This window comes from Talpa europaea (assembly GCF_964194135.1).
Source record: "Talpa europaea genome assembly, chromosome: 13".
Taxonomy (NCBI): domain Eukaryota; kingdom Metazoa; phylum Chordata; class Mammalia; order Eulipotyphla; family Talpidae; genus Talpa; species Talpa europaea.
Genome location: NC_140080.1, coordinates 14,415,854 through 14,440,938, shown reverse-complemented (window position 1 = coordinate 14,440,938; position 25,085 = coordinate 14,415,854). Strand labels below are relative to the sequence as shown.

Below are 25,085 nucleotides of genomic sequence, written 5' to 3'. Positions count from 1 at the left end.
TGCTGGCCTTGTAAATCAGAGTATTTCGATTATGAATAGGGAGTTGTTAAAAGTCATTCTGTTTGACTAGCAATCTTTTAAGGAAATAGTTACTAAAAGCATTCTACTTTTCTAGTAAAAAAAAAAAGGAATATAATTTCCACCCATTCCTGGTTTCTTAGGACCGTTGTCACTTCATCAAGAATTAAATACCTTTCCAAACTTTTCTTATACTCACTTCCTAGATCAGTACTACAGCTAAGGTTTTTTCCTTTAAGAATGATCAGCCATTCCTAAGAAAATTAATACATATACAGGGCTAACAGATGATTGCTTTGCAAAAGACTGATTTCACAGTGCTGGGTAGAACATGAAAAGAGGAAGGGAAGATTTTTCTTAAAACCACATAACAAAAAATGGAATTACCTTTAATAATGGGTATATGTCATAGTTGTTCACATCAGACACAAGGTCTCTGGTGACAAGGCTCGCCAGGACTGCATGCCATACTATAATTTCATCTTCTTCAGCAAGATACTTGGTTAAATCAAGAGCTATTTCAATATCAATATAATTGTTTCTGTTTGGTTTAAAAAAACACACACTCAAATAAAACCTTCACTCACTAAATGATTTGCACACTTCCTATATCTGTTCCATGCATGGTTCAGTGGCTGACTTAACAAGGCATGTAAAATCTAACAGCTGGAGGGTAAAAGGCCCATCTCATTGAAAAATGGAACCCAAGCAATATCGACAGACTCTCCCTTTCAGTTTGGCATGTACAAGTGCTCAAAGTCTTGGGAGCTGTAGAAAATCCTGGCCAAGTGTTGGCAGATTATTGGGCAATAGAACATTTGTGCATCTTATGAAAGTGTACATCTTATGAAAGTATAAGTTTCAGTCAACAAATATTTATAAAAAGCTATTCTCTGTTAAATAGCTGTTAGCTACTGGTGGGTACACAAACTAATATATAAGACACCACGCCTATGTGCCATTGAGAGGTTTATTACTTCAGTGAGGAGCTAAGATATATGCACAGGGAGCTGTTTTTGAAAGGGTCTAGGAAAGGCAATGGATGTAATAAAATATGCATATGATGGAAAAGTCATAGAGGACTTCCTAGAGGAGGAACTGCAGAAGGGCAATGAAGGATGGTAAGGTTGAAATGGGTAAAGAGAAAGAAGAAAGTAGGTTAGGATGAAGATAAGGAAAGAAGACAAGAAGAGATGCAGGTTTAGAAGTCATCAAGATATCCTTCCACGAACATTTTTTGAGTGCTTTATATCTGCCAGGAACTATATAGGTACATAATACAATGACCACTGAAGCATAAGAATGCCTGAGTTATCTAAGGGAGAAAGGAGAAAATAACATAGCCATGACTGACCAGAAAGATGTCCTAATAGCAAGAATAAAAGTTAGATACATCAGGAGAACCAGGTTTGCAAATGAAGTCACAAGAAATTAAAAACAAGGGTTCCAGAAGAAGGCCAAAATATCAAAGTCATGGTAATCTTGGGAATTGTTTCAGCTTAGTGGTGAGAAAGATGTGTCATAAGTCACAGTGGGAAGCATTAGTAAAGAATGCTCAAATTAAGGGTAAAAACGAATTTTCTTGTCAAGATATATGCCAGGCCAAAGAAACAGAACACATTGAAAAATTTCTCCTGCAAACTCCCCTAATTTTATGGTCTGACAATTTAAATTCTGAACACAAATTAATTTAAATCGTCAAACACTTAACAGCATGGCTTCTATTGAACAAGTTTAATATAAATAAAATCATTAATTCTGTACTAGTTACAATACAGACCATATCTCATTCATTATACATACAATCATTACCCTTCAATAAGAGAAATCACTTCAAAATCTCAATTGACATTCTCTTTTAACAACTTTTTAAAGGAATATGTCAGTTACTTTATTTCTTTAACTTCTAAGACCATAGAAAGATATGAACACATTTTCTATAATCTTCCCATATTTATATATTTTAATATTTAACAGTCTTATTAATGCAAGCTTTAATTACTTATATTTTATCTACATTTTTATTCTTTTTTTAAAAAAAGATTTATTTTTATGCAAGAGGTGCGCAGGAGGGTGAGAGGATTCACCAGAGACAGAGTGGGGGGCAGAACAGGCAGACAGACAGAAAGCACTGCTGAGGGGAGCAGCGGGTGAGACAGGAGAGGTCTGCCACAACATGAGGGTAGCTCCCTGGCCAGCCGGGAATCGAACCCACGCTGCAGAAGCTGCAGACAGCTTCACAGCGCTGAGCTCAACCTGCTGTGCCGCTGAGCTCAACCTGCTGCGCCACCAGGGAGGCCCTACGTTTTTATTCTTGATTGGGGTTTTTAAAAGAAGGGGAGAGTGGGAGGTGGAAGCAAAGAGGAGAGGAGTGTCTAATGGACTATGGTGGAGGACTGTGGGGTTTTGGTGGTGGGTGTGGTGTGGTGACATGCATCTGAAGAGGGTGTGTCTGTGAAATATACCCCTACAGTGTTGTATACCAACATAGAGTGTTGTAAACCAATGTTATCTTAAAAAAAAAAAAAAAACACACACACTTTAAAAAGAAAAGAAAAGAAAAAGAAATAATAAAATAAAAAGAAAAGACTTTTACTTTTTGTAAATAATCCTATATTCAAACATTATTATCTTTTCCTATTCATAGCTTCACTCCTGCGTGCTTTTAGATATTTTCCTTTAAGCTCTTTCTTTTAAACCATTGAATCATCTTTGCTGTTCTTTTAAGACCTTTAAAAAAATTTCCATGGTCAGCTTAAATACTTTTTCACCAACATTAATTTGATAAAAAATGTATTAAAAATCTGATAACAGATTGTCAAGTTTGGACCTGAGAAGGAACAGATTCCTTCCCTTCAAATTACTGTAAAAAAACACTTTTATGGCTTTCCTTCTAGCAGTAGGGAACATTATTGTTTTTTCCTAATAGACTTTTTTAAAATTAGCTTTTCCAATTATTTTTTTATTGTAATAGAATATACATTACATACAATCGACCAGCTTAATCAGTTTTAAGTGTACAGCTCAGGGGTGTCAAATACATTCCTAATGTTGTGTGACCGTGATGACCATCCATTTCTACTACTCTTCCTTTTATAAAACTGAAACACTATAGAGTAGCTTCCCAGTCCTCCCTCTCCACCACTTCCCCTCCTAGACACCAGCAATCACCACCTACTCTCTGTCTTTATGATTCTGACTATGCTAAGTACTTCATATCAGTGAAATGGTAGTTTTATGACTGTCTTATTTTACTTGGCATAAAGTCCTCAAGCTCCCTTCATATTATTGCATATCCTGGCAACTTTCACATTATAAAATTCCACTCTAATCAGAAAATTTTACCCGAATCTGAGTAAGTTAGGTATATATACTAAAGAACCAATTTCATAGTGATGAGGTTACTATTTCTCTAAATTTCTCAATATAGAGAAATTTAAAAGAATTTTTCTCAATTTTTTTTAATATTCTAAAACCATGAGATAGAAGAAAATATACTCACTTAGACAAGGAAAAGGCATCATCAATCAACTGAAGTCTGTGAATAACAGGAATAGCCTGCAAATTAGATCAAGAAAAGATGAGAACATCTTTTATTGAAAAAAAAATCTTCAAAATAATATTTAAAGACCATCAATGCTTAGAAAGCACTTTTATTTGAGTTATCTCATGTGCACAGAAATGATCATTACTAAGGATAGCCCCATTACTTATTTATTACACATCTGTTTTTGATAAATGATCCCTCTGGGCATTAATCATAAAGCTTAAATATGAAATAGAGTTATGCCAAAATACTCCCTGAAAAACAGCTTGTTAAAAAATAAAATGGGAAGCCAAGTTTAAAGGATCTCTCCAAAACAGAGTATACATTCAATTGAATTATAATGTTCAAATCGAGGAAATTTTTGGCATAGGATGTCTTAAATAAATATTGTTTAGCTCTATTTTGGTAATATTGAGGAATTCTTTTAAATGGTATCTGTCATCTCTAGATTTCACTAATTTGACACAATCCTGTTAACAAAACCCACATCTCCAAGGCTACATTGGCTTTTTAGGCATCTGCTTGAGCTCCTTCTCGGGTTGCCACACCCCTGGGGGCTCTGCTTGAGCTGGGGGTCCCAGAGGCTATGGCATCCTCAACACCTCCAGGCAAGGCATATCAAGCATTTGGACCCAGAGAAGTTACCTTCACAACATCCCCTCAGGCATTTGAGCAAGCCAAGCTTAATTCTTTCATTAGTACAGTCTTGCTATACTATATGGACTTAAGTATAATCTTAATGTAGTTTTTCTGTTAGTGATAATGCTTATATTTTCTAGATTAATATTAACAGTAAAAATGCAGTTGTATTTGCTTTAGGAATAATCAGTCTTGGTATTTCATTAGACCACACAATGGTCTTAAGAAATCATAAGCATCATGTTGGGGCTGGCCTAGTGCTTCCATGGCTAGTAATAAGGAATCAATCTGCTATGAATTAGTAAGAATTTAGTACATTGAAAAAGACTTTAAAATAAAATATTATTAAGTGAGTCTTTATTCAAAAGCTCAAAGGGAATTTAAAAAAAATATATTGAAGATGTTCCGAAAACCTGAGTTGAGTCAGGTCTCTGTTAAACATAATATGTGCATCACGTCATTTAATCTTCATGGCAACTTTTTAAGATCAGTCTTTTAAACTCATTAGTATGCAGATTAGGAAATGAAGGCATGATTGGCCAAATTAAAGACCCAAGGTCAAACATCTAGTAAAGAAGGAATAAAAGTAGGAACTCATGTGTATCTGATGGAGACCCAAGCTCTGACCAAAAGCAGTGAGACAGCTGAGCATCTCAGAGAACTTTGCAGGAGAGAAACACACCAAGCCACCATTTAGTTCAACACTCTCATTTTATGGATGGAGTCTCACTGAATTGCCCAAGATTTCACAACAGAACCAACTCCACAGAGTCCAAAGTCAGATCCATCTCCAAAATGCAGGTTTGGTAATTAAAAATCTGATTGATTCAAGTAGCCAGTGCTTTAATAGTTATACATCACACAATCATTTATACTTGCTTTGCAATTTAAAGTAGTATGGGATTATTATTGATACTTGGAGAATTAAATTCTTTCCTCTGAGGGAGAATATGATTTTTAGAAAATTGAAAATTTCTAGCATACTCTGAGCATCTGTTTTAAGCTTAAAATTATTAAGTATATTTTACCTACATCATCTCTAATTGTTATATTGAATAAGAAAGATAGAATGCTGTTCTCATTTTAAAGTGAAGAAATGGAAACAGAACATTCAATAACTTTCTAAAGATCACAAAATGAATGATTAACTGGTCATAGATTCTGATTTTTATTTAGAAAGGTAAAGCTGTTGGGAAGAAGTGAGATTAATATTCAAAAGCATGATACATCAATCCTAACCAACCCCTTTTTCTAAGAATAAGGAAGAAGATCCAGTATAACTGGGAGCGAGAGCTTATAAAAGCTCTGCCTGTAAAAGGCAATGATACTTAATAAAAGGTACAAAAAATAAAAATCCTTACCTTAGGGTCTTTTTCAAGTTGTTGAATTAATCTCTCCCAACCTAACTTATCATAATTAACTCTATAATATCCAGTCATATTCAAATTTAAAATCACCCAGTCATGATCTGCATCTGAAACTTGCATTTCAGGAAATACTTCTACAAAGGAAAATGTCAAAAATAAAAAAAAATAGTTAAAAACATAGTTTGATGCAATGTCTATATTATAGCCTCTTCATTCTAAATAATAAAGTCCTGAAAACACAAAAAATAAAGGGCATCTAAAATATGTATCAACCTTAACCACATAATTACAGCTTTCCACACATAATTGTTTTTAATTAGAAATGTCTTTTAAAGTTCTTTGTTTAATAAGAATGATATAATTTAATTTTAAATGGAAAGCTTTTCAAAAGCTAGATATTTCAATTTTTACTCTCTGTCTTTATACATATATTAATATATTCATGTGTATAAGTAAAGACATTTTTAAAATGTGTTACTTACTGCTGTTTTCATCTAGCCAGACTAATGACTGGGTTGTTCCACTTTTTATCCAAAGAATAGGGACAATCCATGTGTTACTTATTGGAAAAAAATTAAAAATTCAGTTAATTTTCATACACAAGAGTATTAACTGTGAGTCAAAATTAAACGAGATGATAAAATAACCAACTCAAATCTTTGGTTATTTCCTCTGAATATATGGGACTTTGTTTTTAGGGTTATTCACTGTTGTTTTTAACAAGCCAGTTTTGCTTGGACTATTTATTTATTCTCTCTTGTGTCTTAGAGATTTACTTCTTAACACTAAGGTGGTTGCCAAGACTGTTTTGTACCCAAAACCTCCAAGATCTGTTTATATTAAATTATAGACACCTGGACTCAGTTAGCGGTCATTTAAATGTTGCAGACAGACTCAAATCCATTCATGCCAAGAGAGGTGAAGAGCAATTTAAGAAAAACCTGAGAAACATTTCAAAATACTTTTCCACCGCAAGCTTTCTCCTTCTCCGAGAAGTGTTCGGCCGTAATCGGCCAGAGCAGTCTTATTTACTGAAATTCAATTCTCTCCCACATTGGTCAACGTGTCCTGGATGAAGCAGCTGACCACAGAGAGGACATTAGTCATCTGTCGAGACTCTCCTTGCATTTGGGGCAGTAACCAATCTTGCTCAAATGCCCACAAGTCTGGTTTCTCAAAGGCTTTGAACCGTGAGTCTGTGTTTACCTGCTAAGGGTGAGCTAAAGCACACCTCTTCCCAAAGGTCACAGGCTATTGAGAAGGATCCTTCTGGCATTTTGAAAAAAGAGTAGTGGGACCTGGAAATTTGGGTCATGGTATTTTTTGAGAATTAATTATTCATGTGTGCTGATCCTTCCGACATTGAGATGTAAGGAACAAAAAGTTTATCCAAAATAGCTGACTGGCCTGTACCCCAGCTCTTGTATGAAAATGAAAAAACCTTAAAAAATAATTTTAAAAAATAGCTGAAAATTATCAAGTCAGTTAAGACAGGGAAGGGAAGGGGAAAGTGCTGAACACTCAACTCCCTATATTCATCACACTCATCATTTCATTTCATTTTTACAACAATTCCTTTGGATATGTGTTATTATATTTGCCTTATAGATAAGGCAACAGAAACACAAAGATTTTAAATAAGACTTACCTAAGGTTTGAATTTTTTTAAAGATTTATTTATTTATCTATGAAAACAAGAACTGGGGTACAGGCCAGAGGCGAAGCAGGGTGAGAGGATTCACCAGAGACAGAGTGGGGAGCAGAACAGGCAGACTGACTGAAATACACTGCTGAGGGGAGCAGCGGGTGAGTCAGGAGAGGTCTGTTGCGCCATGTGGGTAGCTCCCTGGCCGGGAATAGAACTCAGGCTGGAGTGGTGATAGTGCTGAGACTTAACCCCTAGGCCACCTGGGAGGGCCCAGGTTTGAATTTTTTAAAAATATTTATTTATTTATGCATACAAGAACTGGGGTACAGGACAGAGGCACAGGGGGATGAGAAGAATCACCAGAGAGAGTGAGGAGCAGAACAGGCAGATTCACTGAAATACACTGCTGAGGGGAAGCAGTGGGCAAGACAGGAGAGGTCTGCTATGCCATGTAGGTCAGCTCCCTGGCTGGCTGGGGATCAAACTCAGGCTGGAGCTGAGACTTAAACCGTAGGCCACGTAGGAGGGTCCAGGTTTGAATTTTTTGAGGTTGATATTTGAACCCTGGTTAAGGGAGTCATGGTTCTATTATAGATATGTGTGGACTTGGACAGAACTGTTCCCCAAGCATGCTGTTACCATGAGTTTCTATTTCTAGGGATGAGAAGTGGAGCTTGTAGTGGGGACCCTTTTCTCTTACCATGGGGCCATCCCCAAATCCATCTCACGGCCTCTCCAGTAGGACAAGATACCTAACACCTAACGCTTTGCCTCTTTTGTGACCTGAAACCTCAGGGGAGAGTCAGCACTCTGGCCTTGCTTAGGACATTGGGTGCTCCCCTCCCCCCAGCACCGTTGGGTATTCTCCTCATTCCAGGCACCACCCCAGTGTCACTGGCATATAGGGGTGTACCCAGGAGGGTTACGTTTCCTCACCCACAGACTGGGTTCCACTAGATCAGAGTTCAACCCCAGCAAAGGTGTAGAGAGGGGAGCAAATCTACCTACTTGTGGGGTAGAAGAGTCTGATTTTTAACCTTTCCAAGATAAAAAGGCTCCTGTTTCATGATACCCGTGGATACATTTAAGGTGATAACTGGAAAACCACTCTGGTGCGTCCAACTGTCCATTATGCTTTTCACTGTTGCCGGCAAAAGAATTTTACTCTGGTCATCTATGGCCTGTTTTAAAAAAGCATCACAAAAGCAGACGTTTATCATCAAAATCTTTTGAGGTAGCAATCTGCTGAAAGAAACTACATCACTATTCTATTCCGCATGTACAGTAGATAGGAATTCCCAGCAGGGGATATTCTGGACCTAACTCAGAACTCTGTCCCTTAGTTCACTCATTCACTGAACACATCTATGAATCATGTATTTGTGTGCCAGGGTCTGTTCTGGGCACCAGGAAAACTGTGGTGAAAACAACCCCAGACATAAGAAAGTTTCACAAACAAGGCAAAACTCTTTTCCAGCAGCACAGCAATACCCCCACAGCCTCTCCATATTGTTGTGCTTGTTCATATAAAACAACTTTGCAAAATCGTGTTAGGAAGCAGGACAATTACCATTTGAAAATGCCTCCACAGATCATCTTGCTCAGCATTTGAGTAAGAGAATGCACCCAAATATGACTGTAAAAGTAGAAAAGTAATGGTTAAAATAAATACACACCTGGGCAAGTGTGCCTTTCAGGTCACAATAATTTTATAGACTCACCTTAAGTGCGCTGATAAATAAGTTCTCATTCAGGAAACTAGAAAGCATTCGGGCCAGAGAAGCTCCCTAAGACAGAAGAAGCTGAACATTATTTGAACAAAATTCAATACAAAAGATTGATACATTCCATTTTGATTAGCAATACTCTGGGCTGTGCTCCTGAGTGCACAGTGCATTTTAGTTGAATTTTGGATTACTCCAAAATATGCTAGCAAAATGATAGACTGTCAGTAATTAACAGATAGAAGGAAAACTAATGTCCTACATATGAAAAGTTGAGGCTACACAAAATTTTTACTTGAGATATTTATATATTAGAAGTAAATTTCCACCAAACTGAAGGATTTGCCCTTAAAGTAGCAAGTTAAGTCTATTTATAATAGTGGAAAGTACTGAGCACTTATTATAGACTTGGCTCATATGTGCTTGAAGAGAAGTGATTTAACCACATTTTCTGAAATCCATCCACTGAATAAAAATGTGACTTGTATCAGAGGTGACAGAGTAACACATTAGCTTATGGCCCTTAAAATCCATTTTATGCAACTTTCTGCAAGAATTCAGGGCAAATGGAAATCTATTATTAACTTTACCTTGTTGTAAGTAAATAAGTCAAAGAGTTCATTTATTTCACTTGTCTCTGTGAAATTTTCCAACTTCATGGACACAGCTCTAGACACCAGGGCGTGGTCTTCTCTGAGTACACCATGCAAAATATTTGAAAAAAATACCTCATTCTAAAAGGAAAAGAGTGACCATATTATCTTCTGAGGTATTGCAGAAACACTGAAGTCAATGTTTCTAAAATACTTTCAAAAACTGACATTGAAGAAAAATAATAACAGGGAAGTGAGCTGGGAATTGCAATCTGCCAAAGAAATCAGGACTCCTGGAATAATAAAACTCTAGGTTATTTCCCATTTGATATCTCTTTTTACTTCAAATTTTAAAAAATCAATTATGAGAGCTAATGTGGTTTCCCAGGAAGTAATCTACATTTCGCATAAAGAAGTCCCTAGCAACCCAAAGGGGCCCTTCAAGGAATAGCATCTCTGGGTAGTTTAATCCTCTAGGATTGTGATGGTAATTTTATGAGCCACCCCTTAAAATTGATCTCTTTTTTAAGGACATTTACAAACCAAAGGCCTGCCCGATTTACAAACACACAAGGATGCCAATGAAATAATTTGTAATTGGAAATAAATCCACAGACTAGACACTATAGTTTATAGTTTGTACATTATGAGAAGGCAGTTCATTATCTTTTAATCCAAGTACAGAACTCTCTGAAAGGCTTGAGCTCTCTTAGACTCAAGCAAAGACTATTTCTCCCTGAAGGAAAGCTAGATGTAAACCAATGCCTAGCTAAGGAGGTGTGTGGGATGACAGAGCAGAAGAGAGGGCAGTGGAGAAGCTGCAGAGTGAGCTAGCGCCTACCCTGGAAAGCTGGGGGAACCTCCCTCCAGCTCCCCATTGATTCTTTGATTCCTTAGTAGTGACAGATAAACCTTGAAATTCTTCCCCACTTGCATTTGCCAGTGTTCCAATCAACCCCATCCTATTAGCATATTATTTTTAGATTTATTAATACCAGTGATGAGGCTATTATTCAACTGTGATCTTCTAGAGATGAGAAAGTCTGTTGTTTACAGCAATGCATCTCAAACTTGAATGTGAGAAAGGATCACCTGAGGATTATTGTAAGTCAGTTGATCTGGATGGGGGCCTATATTTCACATATGCTACCAGATGATGCAGATGTTGCTGGTTTGAGAAACACTTGGAGCAGCAAGGGCTTAGAGGAGACATTTGCATAAGTCTGATCTTATTCATTCATTAAAGATACGTTTTATAAATTTAACACTTAAGAATTCTTGAAAGGGTCTCATTGTTGACTAGTGTGTCACATAAGCAAATGCAGAAAATGAATAAGAGACAGTCATAATACCGTACTCTTAGGTTGCCATCATTCCATGGTTAGTACAAGATTCTGACAACAAAATGGTGATTACCAGAGGGGCAGGGGAATTGGGGGCAGAGGGTAAAACAAAGGAGGTCAAATGGATGGTGTTGGATGGTAACTAAACCTTTGCTGGTAGGTGTGGTGTGGTACATACAGATGCCAATGTATGAAGCCATACAACTGAAACTTACAGTATTGTAAACCTATGTTAATTAAAAAAAATCATATTAGTACAGCTCATTCCCATCTTCTTTTCTATGTATTTATTTATTCTCACAGTTGTAAAAATTTTCTCTCCTGCTTAGCTTGTAATACCATTCGTATTAACATTTTGCATCTCATCTTTATAACTATCCCTATTAATGATTGGAATAAATTGGAAGGGAAAAAACTTAACAGTGATTATTACAGGGTAATCAAATCACAGATGACTTTCTTCTTTTCAAAGAATAACAGTTACAACTTTTGCAAAAGTGAAACATTTAAATAAATAAATGCATAGCAGTATAGGTCAACAGACCATAACTGACATAATCAATTCCCTATTAGTTAGGGATTTAAGTTGCCTCCAGATTTTTGCTATATATAATAGAGTTTTAATGAACACTTCCATACATAAATCCTTTCCCATATTTTGTGGTTTACTTTCCCTCAGGATGGATTGTCTGTATCTCTTCTGCTGTCTGGTATAAGTTTCACATAATCTTGGTATCATAGAAATCACACAAGATAACTGCAATGAATGAAGCATGCATCCCAGACATCACATAACATGCACATAACATGCATCCCGGAAGTCCTTCTATTCCCCTAAGTAGGTCGTGTTTGTCCCAGCCTGTCCCAGCCCTGGTGGAGGGAATCACTACATAAAAAAATGATGACAGTTTTTAAAAATGTATCTAGCCATCACATATAGTGATTGGATAAAGTGGATTTGTACACACCATCACCTTCTTCCTATAAGCTGTGAGATCTCAGAAAATAAGGCCTATTTCTATTAAACCCATTGTTATATGAAGAAATAGAACAGTATCCACTATGATAACTGTACATGGAATACCACTGTGGTTAAAAGCACAGGCTGTGGAGTCTAGCTACCTGGGTTTGAATGCAATCTCAGGCTCTTAGCAGCTATGTGACCTATGAAAGGCAATCAACTTGACCTCCCTGAAACTCAGTTTCACCATCTGAAATTGGGGGGAAGCAACAGTGTCCTCATTAGATTAATATCAGGGCTGAATTAATTTACATAAAGTTCCTAACACCGTGCCTGGCAGATAGCAATGCTCAACAAGGTTTAAAGTCATTGCTGAGATAACTTGTTAACATTGTTCTTACTATTTCTGCAGAGCTGCTATGAAGATGGAATCAGATAATGTATAGAATACTCTACAAGCACATAACAAGTGCTTAGTAAATGATCATTATCATAACAGCTCCTGGTTGATAAAAACAGGCTGAATGACTTTAATGAAACTTATTTCATAGATGAAGAACAAAAGCTTACAAGTAAATGTTTGACTGTTTTCTTCAACTACAATGATCAGAAAAGAGGAAGATCTAATTGGCTGAAAAGTGCCCACAAGCCTTTCCCTCCACCAAGTCTGCTGCTTCCTGAGACCAAGAGAAAGAAAGACAGAGAAACATCAGTGAGTAGCAATGCAGAGCTGGAGTTTCAGGGGCCAAGAAAGCGATTGGTCTTTAACGCTGAGTCACTCAGCTAATGTTTTAATGACTTTCAGTTGCAATTAGAGCAAGACATAGAAAAAAAATGCAAATATGTTACTGCATGTGGTTCTGTGATTCTCTTACTCAATTTCAATCTATTAGATTAAAGGAAGCCAAAGTTCTTGACGTTTCAAAGATCATTGAAACAGGGCCTTAAGCTTTTTAAAAACAAAGTTCACCCAATGCCATTTCCTCAAGCAATGGGCTCTGAAGCTCTTTTGGCAAGGGTATATTCATTCAGCTCCACCAGTAACTGAGACATGCAGATTCAAAAGAGTGATTAAGAGTAATGTTTAAAAGAAATAACTAAATGCTGCAGAAAGAAGCTAACCTTATAACTTTACAATCATCAGTAATATGTTTTCATCGAGTTTTCTCAGATATGAGAATATCTTAGGTATTTTAGTTGCACTGAGGTAACTGATTGATGTTAATGATATGTTCTATTCAATTAAGAAAATAGAGGGTAAACTTAATCATGATATGGGAATCGAATGTCTTTATTGACTCTAAGCATGGAGTTAATTAAGGATACAACCAAACACTTTGAGAAACAGCTACCCTGACCACGTGTAGATTTTGTTTTATAAAAGAGAAATATAAACAATTTGGTAAATACCAGAGTATATAGAAAGGACTTTTGAGGACAACAGATATTTATTCTATGTAACAAGTTTAACATATAAAAAAAGACCAGTATAAAGAACACACACTCCATGAGGCCAAGAACACTCTCGGACACCTTCTCTGCAGAGTATAGGAGATTAAATAATGGGCTTTGCAGTCAGAAAAACCTGGAACTGAATCTCATCTCTGACTTTAATAGCTGTGAAGCCTTGGATGACTTAATGTTTCTATGCCTCAGTCTCCACAATTAACTACATCCTGCTACTGCTCTGAAGATTCTTTAAGATGATATATGTAAAGAATTCCCACTGACTGACACTTAAGTCCGAAAAGTTCAGTGAATGGGCAATATATTATTATTGTTTTTATTGTCATGGTATGCATCACCAGACTAAGCCTGGACAACTGGGTTACAGTCACTGTTCTTTCCTCATTGGAAAAACGACCTTGGGCAAGTTACTTAACCTTTCAATTCTTAATTCTCCTGATCTATACAATGATGTCTAAGCTCCCCTTTGGGACAAACATGTGTCTCTGCATATCCAGGGGAGGAAAAGCAGAGGTACAATAGAGGCTTGACTGCTAGAGCCAGGCATTTTATAGGATACCTGCAAAGTGTAGGCAGTGTGGTATGGAACTGGGGTGTTAAGAGGCTGCTGTAGCAGAACTTCCCAGAAAATGCAATTTCACAAACAGGTAAAAATGTGTTTTTTTTTTTTTTTTTAAGTTTCTGTAGAGTCAAGAAAGCTTTGTCAACTTTTTCTACTATCAAAAAATCAATGAAGAACAAATCATCTATTGGCAATCTCCATCATTTCATAAAATTAAAATTTTACCACCAATATAATAGAAAGAATAAATTTTTAGCATCTCCTCAAAGTGAGCAAACAGCCTGTAAGGAAGGTCTGGTCAGTGGAGATGTGTATTTCAATAGCAATAAACTCTTTGAATGCATGCAGGTAGTGGGGCGAGGAAAGAGGCCAAGAAACGAGGATTGGAAACACTTGGGAGGTGAGATGAGCCGGAAGAGGCCAGCAGAGTGGAGCACGAGGCGCAAGCCCCACACAGAGAGGACAGGAAGCTGAAACAGGAGGAAGTGGGGCTAAGGGAGACCTCTGATTTGCTATACAAAGTGATGTCTGTGTCAAGAGATGATATTAAGTCTAAACATTTAATTAACCAAATAAAATAAAATCAGTGTGGCTTTATCATGCCATTTTGAAAGCATGACTTAATAATTCTAAATAAATTATCCAAAGTGTAACTTACAGTCAAAATAATCAGATTTGCATATCCACTAATTTACTTTTAAGTATTATTATTTACTCAAAACAGCAAAACAATCTCAGTATAACATATTTGTACAGGTATTAATAATTAAATAACAGCTATATCTTATATGAAACAATATATCTGCAATGTACATAATGCAGCATGTTATCATTAAAGTCATAGACTGCTGAATATCACTGCATTAAAATTTAGTCTAATAGGTATAAGTGAAAATAACCTAAAATCTAACACATGGAAAAATTACATATATACACAAATACATTATAAGTTGATGGAATAAAGTATGTCAGCCATTAAAATCTTGTTTTCAAAAATGACTTAATGATTTATGGAAATGGCAATGATAAAACAGGAATTACTATGTATAATTTCCACTTTAATGAATAGTTATAACAAGTAAATGCCTGGAAGAAGAAAAAGACAAAATGATAATGCTAACATCTCTGATATTACAAACAAGATAGTATTCCTTCTATTTTTCTGTATTTCACTCATTTTCAACAATGAATGTGCATCACTTTTATAATTAGGAGAAATAAATTACAATAAATTTAACAGACATACTTACTTTTGGGAGTTTGGGATTGAAGTAGTTAATGACTCCAAACTCAAAATAAGATGCAAAACCTTCATTGAGCCAGATATTGTTCCACCAATTCATGGTAACCAAGTTTCCAAACCACTTTTGCAGATGGGAGAAAAGAAGTTTTCTTCAATTAAAGTACTATTTATTGTAATTGCATGTCAAATAAATGTAAGATCAAAGACATAAAATAAACTTTATTTTCTATCAATAACAAAACTTGAGGAGTCCAAAAAAACATGTTGTTTCAATATGAAGAGAGGATCAGTTATGCATTTCTCTGAAATAACTATTTAACATCCAATGATTGAAAACAATGTTTTGTTTTAAAATTGTGATGTTTGCAAATAACATAAGTTAGAGTAACATTTCTAAAACTATCCATTTTGTCCAAAAGTTAAATTGAGTCAAATACAGCAAAAGTACTGAATGTTCACTTAACCCCTACAAATGCCAGCACCTTCTACTCTGAACAGAACACAACTGGATTTTGTTGCTAGCAGTTATGTTTTAAAAACATGACTTGATATGCACCATGTATAAATCACTAAAGTAATCATATGTTCTGCTATGTGGTTCAACTATAATTATTTTCTATTTCAGCTGAACAGAAAGAAAGTGTCAAAATGATGATGAATAGAATCAGGAAAGAAAACCACAATAATTTCCAAAACCAACAAATCCACACCCTACTATTTTACCGAATTCTTATAACAGCTGTGATGTACTTAATAGTTAGCAGCCTGTATTCCAAAACAATGTGTCACTTAGGATATAATAAAAGATGACACTTTGGGTAACTAATCAAAACTTGTGAAAGTATGTGTTGACCTAGTAATGGGGCACTATTCTACCCTGGAAATTCACTCTTTCCCAAAACTTCTTATGGATTTACATAAGAAAATAGCAGTTTCCTAATTCACATGCTTTTTCTCTTGACAAATTTGTATTAATAGAGATCAAAATATAGATGGAAGTGGGCCTTCCTGGTGGCAGAAGGGGTAAAGTCTCAGCACTGTCAAGCTATCAGCAGCCACTGCAGCATGAGTTCGATTCCCGGCCAGGGATCTGACCCAAATGGCGCAGCAGACCTCTCCTGTCTTGCCCGCTGCTCCCCTTAGCAGTGCATTTCAATAGCTTGTTCTGCTCCCCACTCTGTCTCTGGTGATTCCTCTCACCTCTCCCTCCCCACACCTCTGGCCTATACTCCGGTTCTTTTATGCATAAATAAGTATTTAAAAACAATTTTTTTTAAAGATTTATTTTCTATGCATACAAAAACTGGGATACAGGCCAGAGGTGCAGGGTGGGGGGTGGTGGTGGTGAGAGGATTCACCAGAGACAGAGTGGGGAACAGAACAGGCAGACTGACTGAAAAACACTGCTGAGGGGAGCAGCAGGCAAGGCAGGAGAGGTCTGCTGTGCCATGTGGGTCACCTCCCTGGCTGGGGATCGAATTTGTGCTACATTGGCTGCAGATAGCTTCATAGGTTGTGTCTCAACCCCTTGCACCACCAGGGAGGCCCTTTTAAAATTTTTAAACAAAGATATAAACGGAAGAAAATCCATCAAGTCAAGTAGCTAAACTTCTAAAATCATAGTGTGAAAGCGCGCAGATCTAATAAAATCAATCCTTGGTTATCAGCAATCCTGCCTGCTTGTGACTATGCAGGTGCCTGTCTTTTTCTCCTTTTCATAATACACCTGTCCTTTTAAAATGTAGATAAATAAAAGCATAAAAAACAAAATACTTGTTTCTGCCACTCACCTTGCTGCTAATATATTACTTGCCTCCCTTTGCCATTATCCGGAATAAAAAAAACCAGTTTGTAACAGTCTGCTGAAGAAACATGGATATCTTTCACATCTACCTTTTCTGAAGATTCCTTATTTTAAAAAGTATGAAAAACAAATTATCATACCTCTGCTTGGTTTACTTTCCCCAAGGAGAACTTTGTAAAGTCAGTCTTCAAATACAAATACCTGAACCTTGAATGGACTGTAAATTCTCATCACTATGATCCATCAAATAGCACAAATTCACCCAGGATCTTTTTACACAGACCTTTCCTTGTTTTTTTTCACTGTTCTACTTTTTTGAAGAATTGTTTTTTCGTTTGGAATATAGTACTTTAAAAGAAATTTGCTATTTTTGGTAGAGCAGCTGGAAAGTATCTTCACGTAAAATAAAAAAAGAACATTTTACCACATGCCTGATGTCCGATCTCATGAGAGACAATGTAGGAGATCACAGCCTTTTTTTCTGTTAGTTGATCACTTGGTAGCAGCAATAATAATGATTCATCAAATATCAATAGTCCCCAATTTTCCATTGCACGGTTGTCAAAATTAGGCAAGGCAATTATATCTAAGTGGAGTTAAATGGAAGGAGAAATGAAATCATCTCTTCAAAAATATTTGAGATTTCCAGTTATAAATCTCTCAAGATGAAATCACATAATTACTGAAAGAAAATGCAAGTGAATAATTATCATCAGAGAGGAAAGTAGGCTTTAAAGACTAATATCAGACAGAAGCCAGAAAATAAATTGGTTTTGACCATGTAAGAAATCAAGAATTTTCTAGAAAGGACCTATAGCCAAAATACAGAAAGAACTTCCAAAAACTCAACAATTAAAAAAAAAATAACCTCAATTACAAAATGGGCAAGAGATTTAAATAGACCCTAAAGAAGACATACAAATGGCAAATGAATATATGAAAGATATTCAACACCTTATCTTATGTTATTAGGAAATTACAAATTAAAAGATCAGCGGGATACCTCTACAAACTGAAATGAAGGTTAAAAGCCAGAACGCAGCACCAAATGCTGGAGAAGATGTGGAGCAACAGGAACTTGGATTCATTGCTTGTAAGATGACAAAATGGTAGAACACTTAGGAAAACAGTTTAGCGGTTTCTTAGAAAGCTAAACATAGGTTTGCCATTTAGTCTACCAGTTGAGTTCTAAACTCTTTACCCAAATGAGTAGAAAACCTATGTTCACACAGAAGCTTGCGCACAAATGTTTATAGCATCTTTATTTGTAATTGCCAAAAATGGGAGTGGCCAAGATAGCCTTCAATGGGTGACAGGGTAGACAAAGAGAACTTTGTCAAGTCAATCTTCAAATATAAATACCTGAACCTTGAATGGGCTGTAAATTCTCATCACTATGACCCATCAAACAGTACAAATTCACCCAGAATCTATTTACACAGACCTTTCCTTGTTTTTATTCACTGTCCCACTTTTTGAATAATTGTTTTTTCATTGGGAATATAGTACTTTTTTTAAAAAGTACATGCAGTAGAGTATTAGTCAATGATGAAAAGAAATGAGCTATCAGGTTGTGAAATTACATAGAGGAAGTAAACACATATGGCTTAGTAAAAGCAGTGAACCTGAAAAGCTTCACATGGTATGATTCCAAATATATAACATTATGGAAAAAGTGCAACTAAAAAGAGAGAATATATGTGTGTGTGTGTGTGTGTATACACACATGCATATACACACATGCATAAATACATACATATATAAACACATATACACATACATATATGTGTTGTCAGGGATTTGGGGAGGAGAATGAACAGACAAAGCATAGGATTGGAACTATGCTACTGTAATTATGTATTAGTAAAATTTCATTTGTCAGAATGCATAGAACTATACAACAGAAAGTAAATCCTGATGTAAACTATGGATTTTAGTTAATAATAATGTGTCGATATTATTTCAACTATGGTAATAAATGTCTCACACTAATGCAGGATGATAGCAGCAGTCAAAGGGAAGGGAGGAAGAAGAGGTACACTAGAACTCTCTATACTTTCTGTACAATTTTTCTGTAAACCTAAAACTGCTTAAAAAAATAAAGTCTACTTTAATTAAGTATTTTAGCTCCCCAGAAGACTGTATATAAATTTGAAGACCTAATAAACAAGGGAGAATATTTGCAGCGCAAACAACTAGATAATTTTTTTTTAATATTGAAAGAGCTCTGCCAGCCACAAAGAGAAAACAAAAATGTGAATAAATCTCTAAAGAAATAATTCAAAAGCCAAGAAATATTATTTAAATTGCTCAACTTTACTAGTCATCAAAAACAAATCTTGAAACAATGACATAACAATGGTTTCAAAGATATAAGTTTGGTAACTACAACAGTATTGGTTGTTGTTAGTGTTAATAATTAGGTGCAGGAGAACTGCCATGTGCTATTGGTGAGGGTGTGGACTGCGGCAATCTTTCTGGAGCAATAGCAAAATGCTTATTTGGATAAATAAGCATGGATATTTGCACACATCTCCTGACGTTTCCTTTAGTTTTTTTAAGTAACTCCAAAAAGTGTGGAATCAGTGCGAAGTTTGAACCACAGAGGATTCAATAAATTAATTTGTCGAATGGATAAGTAGGCATTGTTGGGAAAATACACGCCAAACTATCAGCAGTGACTATCTCTGAGGGGTAGCATTCTAGGAGAATTTTTCTTTTCTTTTTGTGCTTTTCCTTATTTTCTAAAAATTTCTATAATGTGACTATTTATTACTTTGTAAAAGCTAAAAGAAAAAGGTTTTTTTTAAGATTTTATTTTTTTAAAGATTTATTTATTCATACAAGACCTGAGGTTCAGGCCAGAGATGTGCGGGGGGAGGGGAGGTAAGAGGATTCACCGGAGATAGAGTTGGGGACAGAACAGGCAAACCAACTGAAACACTGCTGAGGGGAGCAGTGTGCGACTCAGGAGAGGTCTGCTGTGCCATGTGGGTAGCTCCCTGGCCAGCAGGGGATCGAACTCGTGCTGCAGAGGCTGCAATTGCTCCTTAGTTTTTAAAACCACTTTAAAGTGGGAAAACCATTTGTATGTCATGGGACATGCAAAAAATAGGTAAGGGCCAGATTTGATAGCTTCACAGTCCCTACTTTAGAACACTACACTTAACTCATACTGTGATTCCCAAACCAGCAGTAGCAGCACTCAGTAGTAACTTACAAGAAGTGCACATTGTAGAAGTGCACATTGTGGTACTGAACACTTTGTGCCACCAGGGAGGCCCAAAAGAAAAAGTTTTGTTTATTTTCTTTTGCTAATGGAAGAAACATCACTCTTATAATCCATGCCATGTTGGTCTCATGATATTCTATGTTTTGCTGTGTCAAATCACTGAGACTGACCTTCCACATGGTTGAAATGGACAAGTGTGGTAAAGTACCCAGGTCATCACATAGCCTCTGCCTGTTAGTGCTGTTATATTAATTTTGGGCAAACTCAGTTGTCTATCCCTTACTTCTACCCTTCCTTTCCTCCACCTGTATCCATCCCGCCCACTTTCCTCACAAAAGACTGCTCTGCTGGGCCTCCCCTGGTGGCACAGTGGTTGAGCCCTGGGCTGCAAAGCTGCCCGCAGCTCCTGCAGCACCAGTTCGATCCCTGGCCGCTGGCAAGGGTCCCACATGGCGTGCAGACCTCTCCTGCCGTGCCCGATGCTCCCCTCAGCAGTGTATTTCATCAGTCTGCCTGTTCTGTTTCCCGCTCTGGCTCTGGTGAATTCTCTCACCCTCCTGCACTTCTGATTGTGCCCAGTGCTTGTATAAATAAATAAATAAATCTTAAAAAAAGAAAGACTGCTCTGCTGCACCCAAGACAATGCCCTTTGTTCTCTGTTCTGTTCTCTGCAACCACAGAAACTTCCTCTGTGAGAACTCCTTGGTCTCCCAGGAAATCCTTCCCTCCCCCAGGGAATGCCACCAATCTCACCTGTTCTAAGAAGTCATTTCTTATTAAACCTGATGAATATTTAAAATACATTTTTTTTTTTTTACTTCAGATGAAAAGCATTGGGGTAAGCAAAATTCTTGTTTCTTGATGAGCTATCATTCATTCACACAGGGCCCTGTTTATTTTATTTTCATGATTAACTCCTTAAATTATTGATAACATAAACCTCCATGCATCCACTATTTACACTTAGCACAGGGGCTGGGACATATTTTTCTATAAAGAACCATATAGTAAATAGTTCTGGTTTTGTGGGGCTCTATGTTTTCTTTTGCATATTCAATAAAACTTTATGGGTTCTGAAATTTGAATTTTATATGAATTTCATGAGTCACGAAACATTCTTCTTTGGTTTTTAAAAACCACTTTAAAGTGGAAAACCATTTGTATGTCATGGGACATGCAAAAAATTGGCAAGGGCCAGAGTTGATAGCTTCACAGTCCCTACTTTAGAACACTACACTTAACTCATACTGTGATTCCCAAACCAGCAGCAGCAGCACTCTGTAGGAACTTACAAGAAGTGCACATTGTAGAACCAGTTGAGCTTTTTATTGTTTGTCAATATCTTAGCAAGGCTGTCGTGGTAGCTGCTGCTCAGTGAACTTCTTGATGCTACCCAAGGACTACAAGAAGAAAGGTAGAAAGATGCCAGAAAGTTAGCCAAGAAAGACAAAGATCTGGCCCCACCCCCAGTGGCGCAAGGGGTTAAGCACATCGCTGTGAAGCTGTCCGCAGCCTCTGTAGCACAAGTTTGATTCCCGGCCAGCCAGAGAGATACCCAGATGGAGCGGCAGACCTCTCCTATCTCGCCCGCTGGTCCCTCAGCAGTGTGTTTCAGTCAATCTGCCTGTTCTGGTCCCCACTGTCTCTGGTGAATCCTCTCACCCCCCGCACCTCTGACTTGTACCCCAGTTCTTGTATGCATGAATAAATAAATCTTTAAAAAAAAAGAAAAGAGAAAGATCCAGTGAACAAATCTAAGGGCAAGGCCAAAAGGAAGTGGTAAAAAAGGCAAAGTTCGGGACAAACTCAAAAAACTAGTCTTGTTTGACAGAGCCACATATGACAAAATCCATAAGGAAATTCCTACATATAACCGCAGCTGCTGGATCTGAAAGGCTCAAAATCCAGGGCTCCTTGGCTAGGGCAGCCCGTCAGGCGCTCTTTAGTAAAGAACTTATTCCCCTGGTTTCAAGACACAGGGCTCAAGTAACATCCACTAGAAACACCAAGGGTGAAGCTGTCCCAGCTCCTTGTGAAGATGCATAACCATTTCCCACCAACACTACATTTTGAAAAATAAAGACTTTATTTTAAAAAATTAACCAGTTGAGTAGAAGGCATTTAGGATGGCAAACTGCAAGTGTACAAGCCTAGGGGAGAGGAGCGGAAGATAAACGTGTAAAAGTGGACAGAGATGGCACTGGCACACCCTTCCCTCTCTGAAGAATTAGCAGAAGCCCTGAGAGCTTCGGAAAAGAAAAACACTGTTACAAAGGCAGAGTATGGGGTCTGGTCTTGACCTCAGCTCAGAGGGAGGCCACAGAGAGGTCTTAAAGAGAACAGCAACATGATCAGATTTTTCTTTGGAAAGATCCTCTGGTTTCAGTGTGAGAGACAGAATGGAGGCAGTCAGGGGAAGGTGGTACACTCAGGTGAGGGCTGTTGTGTTACAGATGTTGTGATGTAAGTTAGGGAGAAACTATAGGCCTGGGAAGAAATGAACACATGCAGGAGATACTAAGGAGGAGGCTAATTGGAGGGAGGAGGTGATTTGAAGGAACAGGTCATTAAGGATAAGTCAGGAATTGTTACGCTGAACAAAGACAAATGGAATTTTTCTTGCCTAGACAAGGGCCATCTTGAGATCCTCCATACACAGAAGTGCCACAAATTTGGTCTCCAAGCCCAGGGTCCTGCAGCCTCCAACTCTCTAACCAACAGTAGTGCCTTTGAGTTCCTAGAATGGGCCAACACTGGTTCTATTTCTTCATTTTCTATTGTTCCTTGGCCAAAAGACTGGAGCTGCAGAGCTACTGGCTTCCTGGAGTTCAGGAGGCTTGAGCCCCTAAATGTTCAGTACCCAGTCTTCCACCATCTGCCAGCATAGGCTAAGCATATTTTTCCCATGACTTCAGCTAACATGTCAAGGGAACAAAATCCATTTACATGATAGCCTCAATTTAGAGAGAAAAACACAGAACAACTTTCTGAGCTGAGTGGCTTACACAATTTTAAGGACATACCGTACAAATCTATGCGAGATAAAATGTTTACATATTTCCTCAAGGATCATATTATGTTCACACATGATTCCAATTTTATACAACGAAAATTCACAGATGGGACCCCCAAGCACTAATCCAATGACTCACAGCTAAAGAATATTAAAAAATAAAAATAAAAACTTACTAAAGGGAACTGGGGCGACTCACACAGGCCCGTTAAAATGCTGCACTGAACCCTTGTGCTACGAGAGAAAAGCACAGGAGACAAGAGAGAAAGCAGTTTCAGGAGGATGTGAGGCTGCGATGGTAGTCAGGAGGGGTGGAAAACGGAAAGTTCTCCTAGACCTGCCGGGAGCCAGGCACTATAAAGAGAAAGTGCAGCCGGGAGGCCCTGTGTTAGTCAGGGGATGGAAGGCCAGGAGACTAACTCCAAACAGTAGATAAATGGTGGGCCTCCCTGGTGGTGCAAGGGGTTAAGTGTCAGCAGTATGAAGCTTCACGCAGGAGTTAGATCCCCGGCCAGGGAGATACGCACATGGCGCAGCAGACCTCGCTTGACTTGCCTGCTGCTCCCCTCAGCAGTGTATTTCAGTAGATCTCCCTGTTTTGTTTCCCACTCTGTCTCTGATGAATACTCTCATCCCCTGCACCTCTAACCTGTACCCCAGCTCTTGAATGCATAAACAAATAAATCTTTAAAAAGAAAAAAACAGGGTTCTCCCTGGTGGTGCAGGTGGTTGAGCGCCGCACTGTGAAGTTGTCCGCAGTCTCTGCAGCACAGGTTCGATCCCCTGCCAGCCAGGGAGAAACCCACGTGGTGTGGCAGATCTGTCCTGTCTCACCTGCTGCTTCCCTCAGCAGTGTATTTCAGTCAGTCTGCCTGTTCTGCTCCCCACTCTGTCTCGGGTGAATCCTCTCACCCTCCCACACACCTGGCCTGTACCCCTGTTCTTGTATAAATAAATCTTTAAAAACTAAAAAACAGTAGATAAATGGTAAATGGTGACAAAGGGTCTCCACTCTGGGTGCCCTTTGAACTTATCTCAAGGTCCCCATAATAGGAAATTCATTGCATTAGAAGGGAACACACCTTACTTGCTTTTGTTTACTTTTTTTTTTCTCACCTGTTTTTGGAAGAGGGTAACTAATATTGAATAAATCTTCCAGAAAAGAGAAGATTGGGCCTGTGATGTTCAAAGCAAAGTCTGCATTTCCATTTGCGATGGCATCTTTCCGGGCCCAGATGCGGATCTAAACGAAGACAATTAAGGCTTGATTAGGAAAAATAGTGATTTTTGGAGAGTGGCAGCCGGTGCACTTAGCGCAAGTCTTATCTGTGCAGAAGATGCTATATAATCAAATGTTGAAGGGCATGCACACCCTGAGAAAAGCCGAGAGAGCTATGCACTCACTAAATTGTGAAGAGTGGTAGCCCCGGAAAACATGTTATTGCAATCTTACAAAAACATGTATAATGTTGGTAATTCAAAAACAACTCCTGGAGTGGTGAGCAGGAAATGCAGCGATGGTAAGTAAGGTAAGGGTGGATCTGGCCTCTTTGCAGGACCTATTTCCAATGATCTAAAATAGATTCATGCACTAAGTGGGAGTCACATAGCCTGGAAGATAATAAACAAATTTGAAACATGCAGATTTAAAATGGTTTGCTAATGAAAGAATTAATAGTCCCATCTTATATTTATATTTTGAAGTAAGGTCAACTAAGTCTCTTAATTTTAGAAAGTCACCAAAGTCTTGTGATTTTATAGCTGTTGAAGAAAGTGAAAGATATTCTCTCCTTATGACACATACACTCTTAGAAGATAAAAAGAGGGCCTCCCCGGTGGCGCAGCAGTTGAGCGCTGGGTTGCGAAGTTGCCCGCAGCCTCTGCAGCGCCAGTTCGATCCCCGGCTGCTCCCCGGCCACCAGAG

At 37.8% G+C, this 25,085-nt stretch overlaps 1 protein-coding gene across 1 annotated transcript in view; it reads right to left on the bottom strand.

The window, feature by feature from the left end:
* LVRN (laeverin) overlaps positions 1-25,085 on the bottom strand; it is a gene marked incomplete at both ends in the record, with an annotated part of 64,308 nt that overhangs the window by 18,128 nt on the left and 21,095 nt on the right. Inside the window, 11 exons of the mRNA XM_084251956.1 lie at positions 406-559; positions 3,521-3,576; positions 5,566-5,705; positions 6,054-6,130; positions 8,228-8,400; positions 8,790-8,855; positions 8,941-9,006; positions 9,534-9,677; positions 15,120-15,233; positions 17,348-17,502; positions 24,278-24,404. Coding sequence (XP_084108082.1) covers positions 406-559; positions 3,521-3,576; positions 5,566-5,705; positions 6,054-6,130; positions 8,228-8,400; positions 8,790-8,855; positions 8,941-9,006; positions 9,534-9,677; positions 15,120-15,233; positions 17,348-17,502; positions 24,278-24,404 — 1,272 coding nt within the window. The remainder of the gene's footprint in view (positions 1-405; positions 560-3,520; positions 3,577-5,565; positions 5,706-6,053; positions 6,131-8,227; positions 8,401-8,789; positions 8,856-8,940; positions 9,007-9,533; positions 9,678-15,119; positions 15,234-17,347; positions 17,503-24,277; positions 24,405-25,085) is intronic.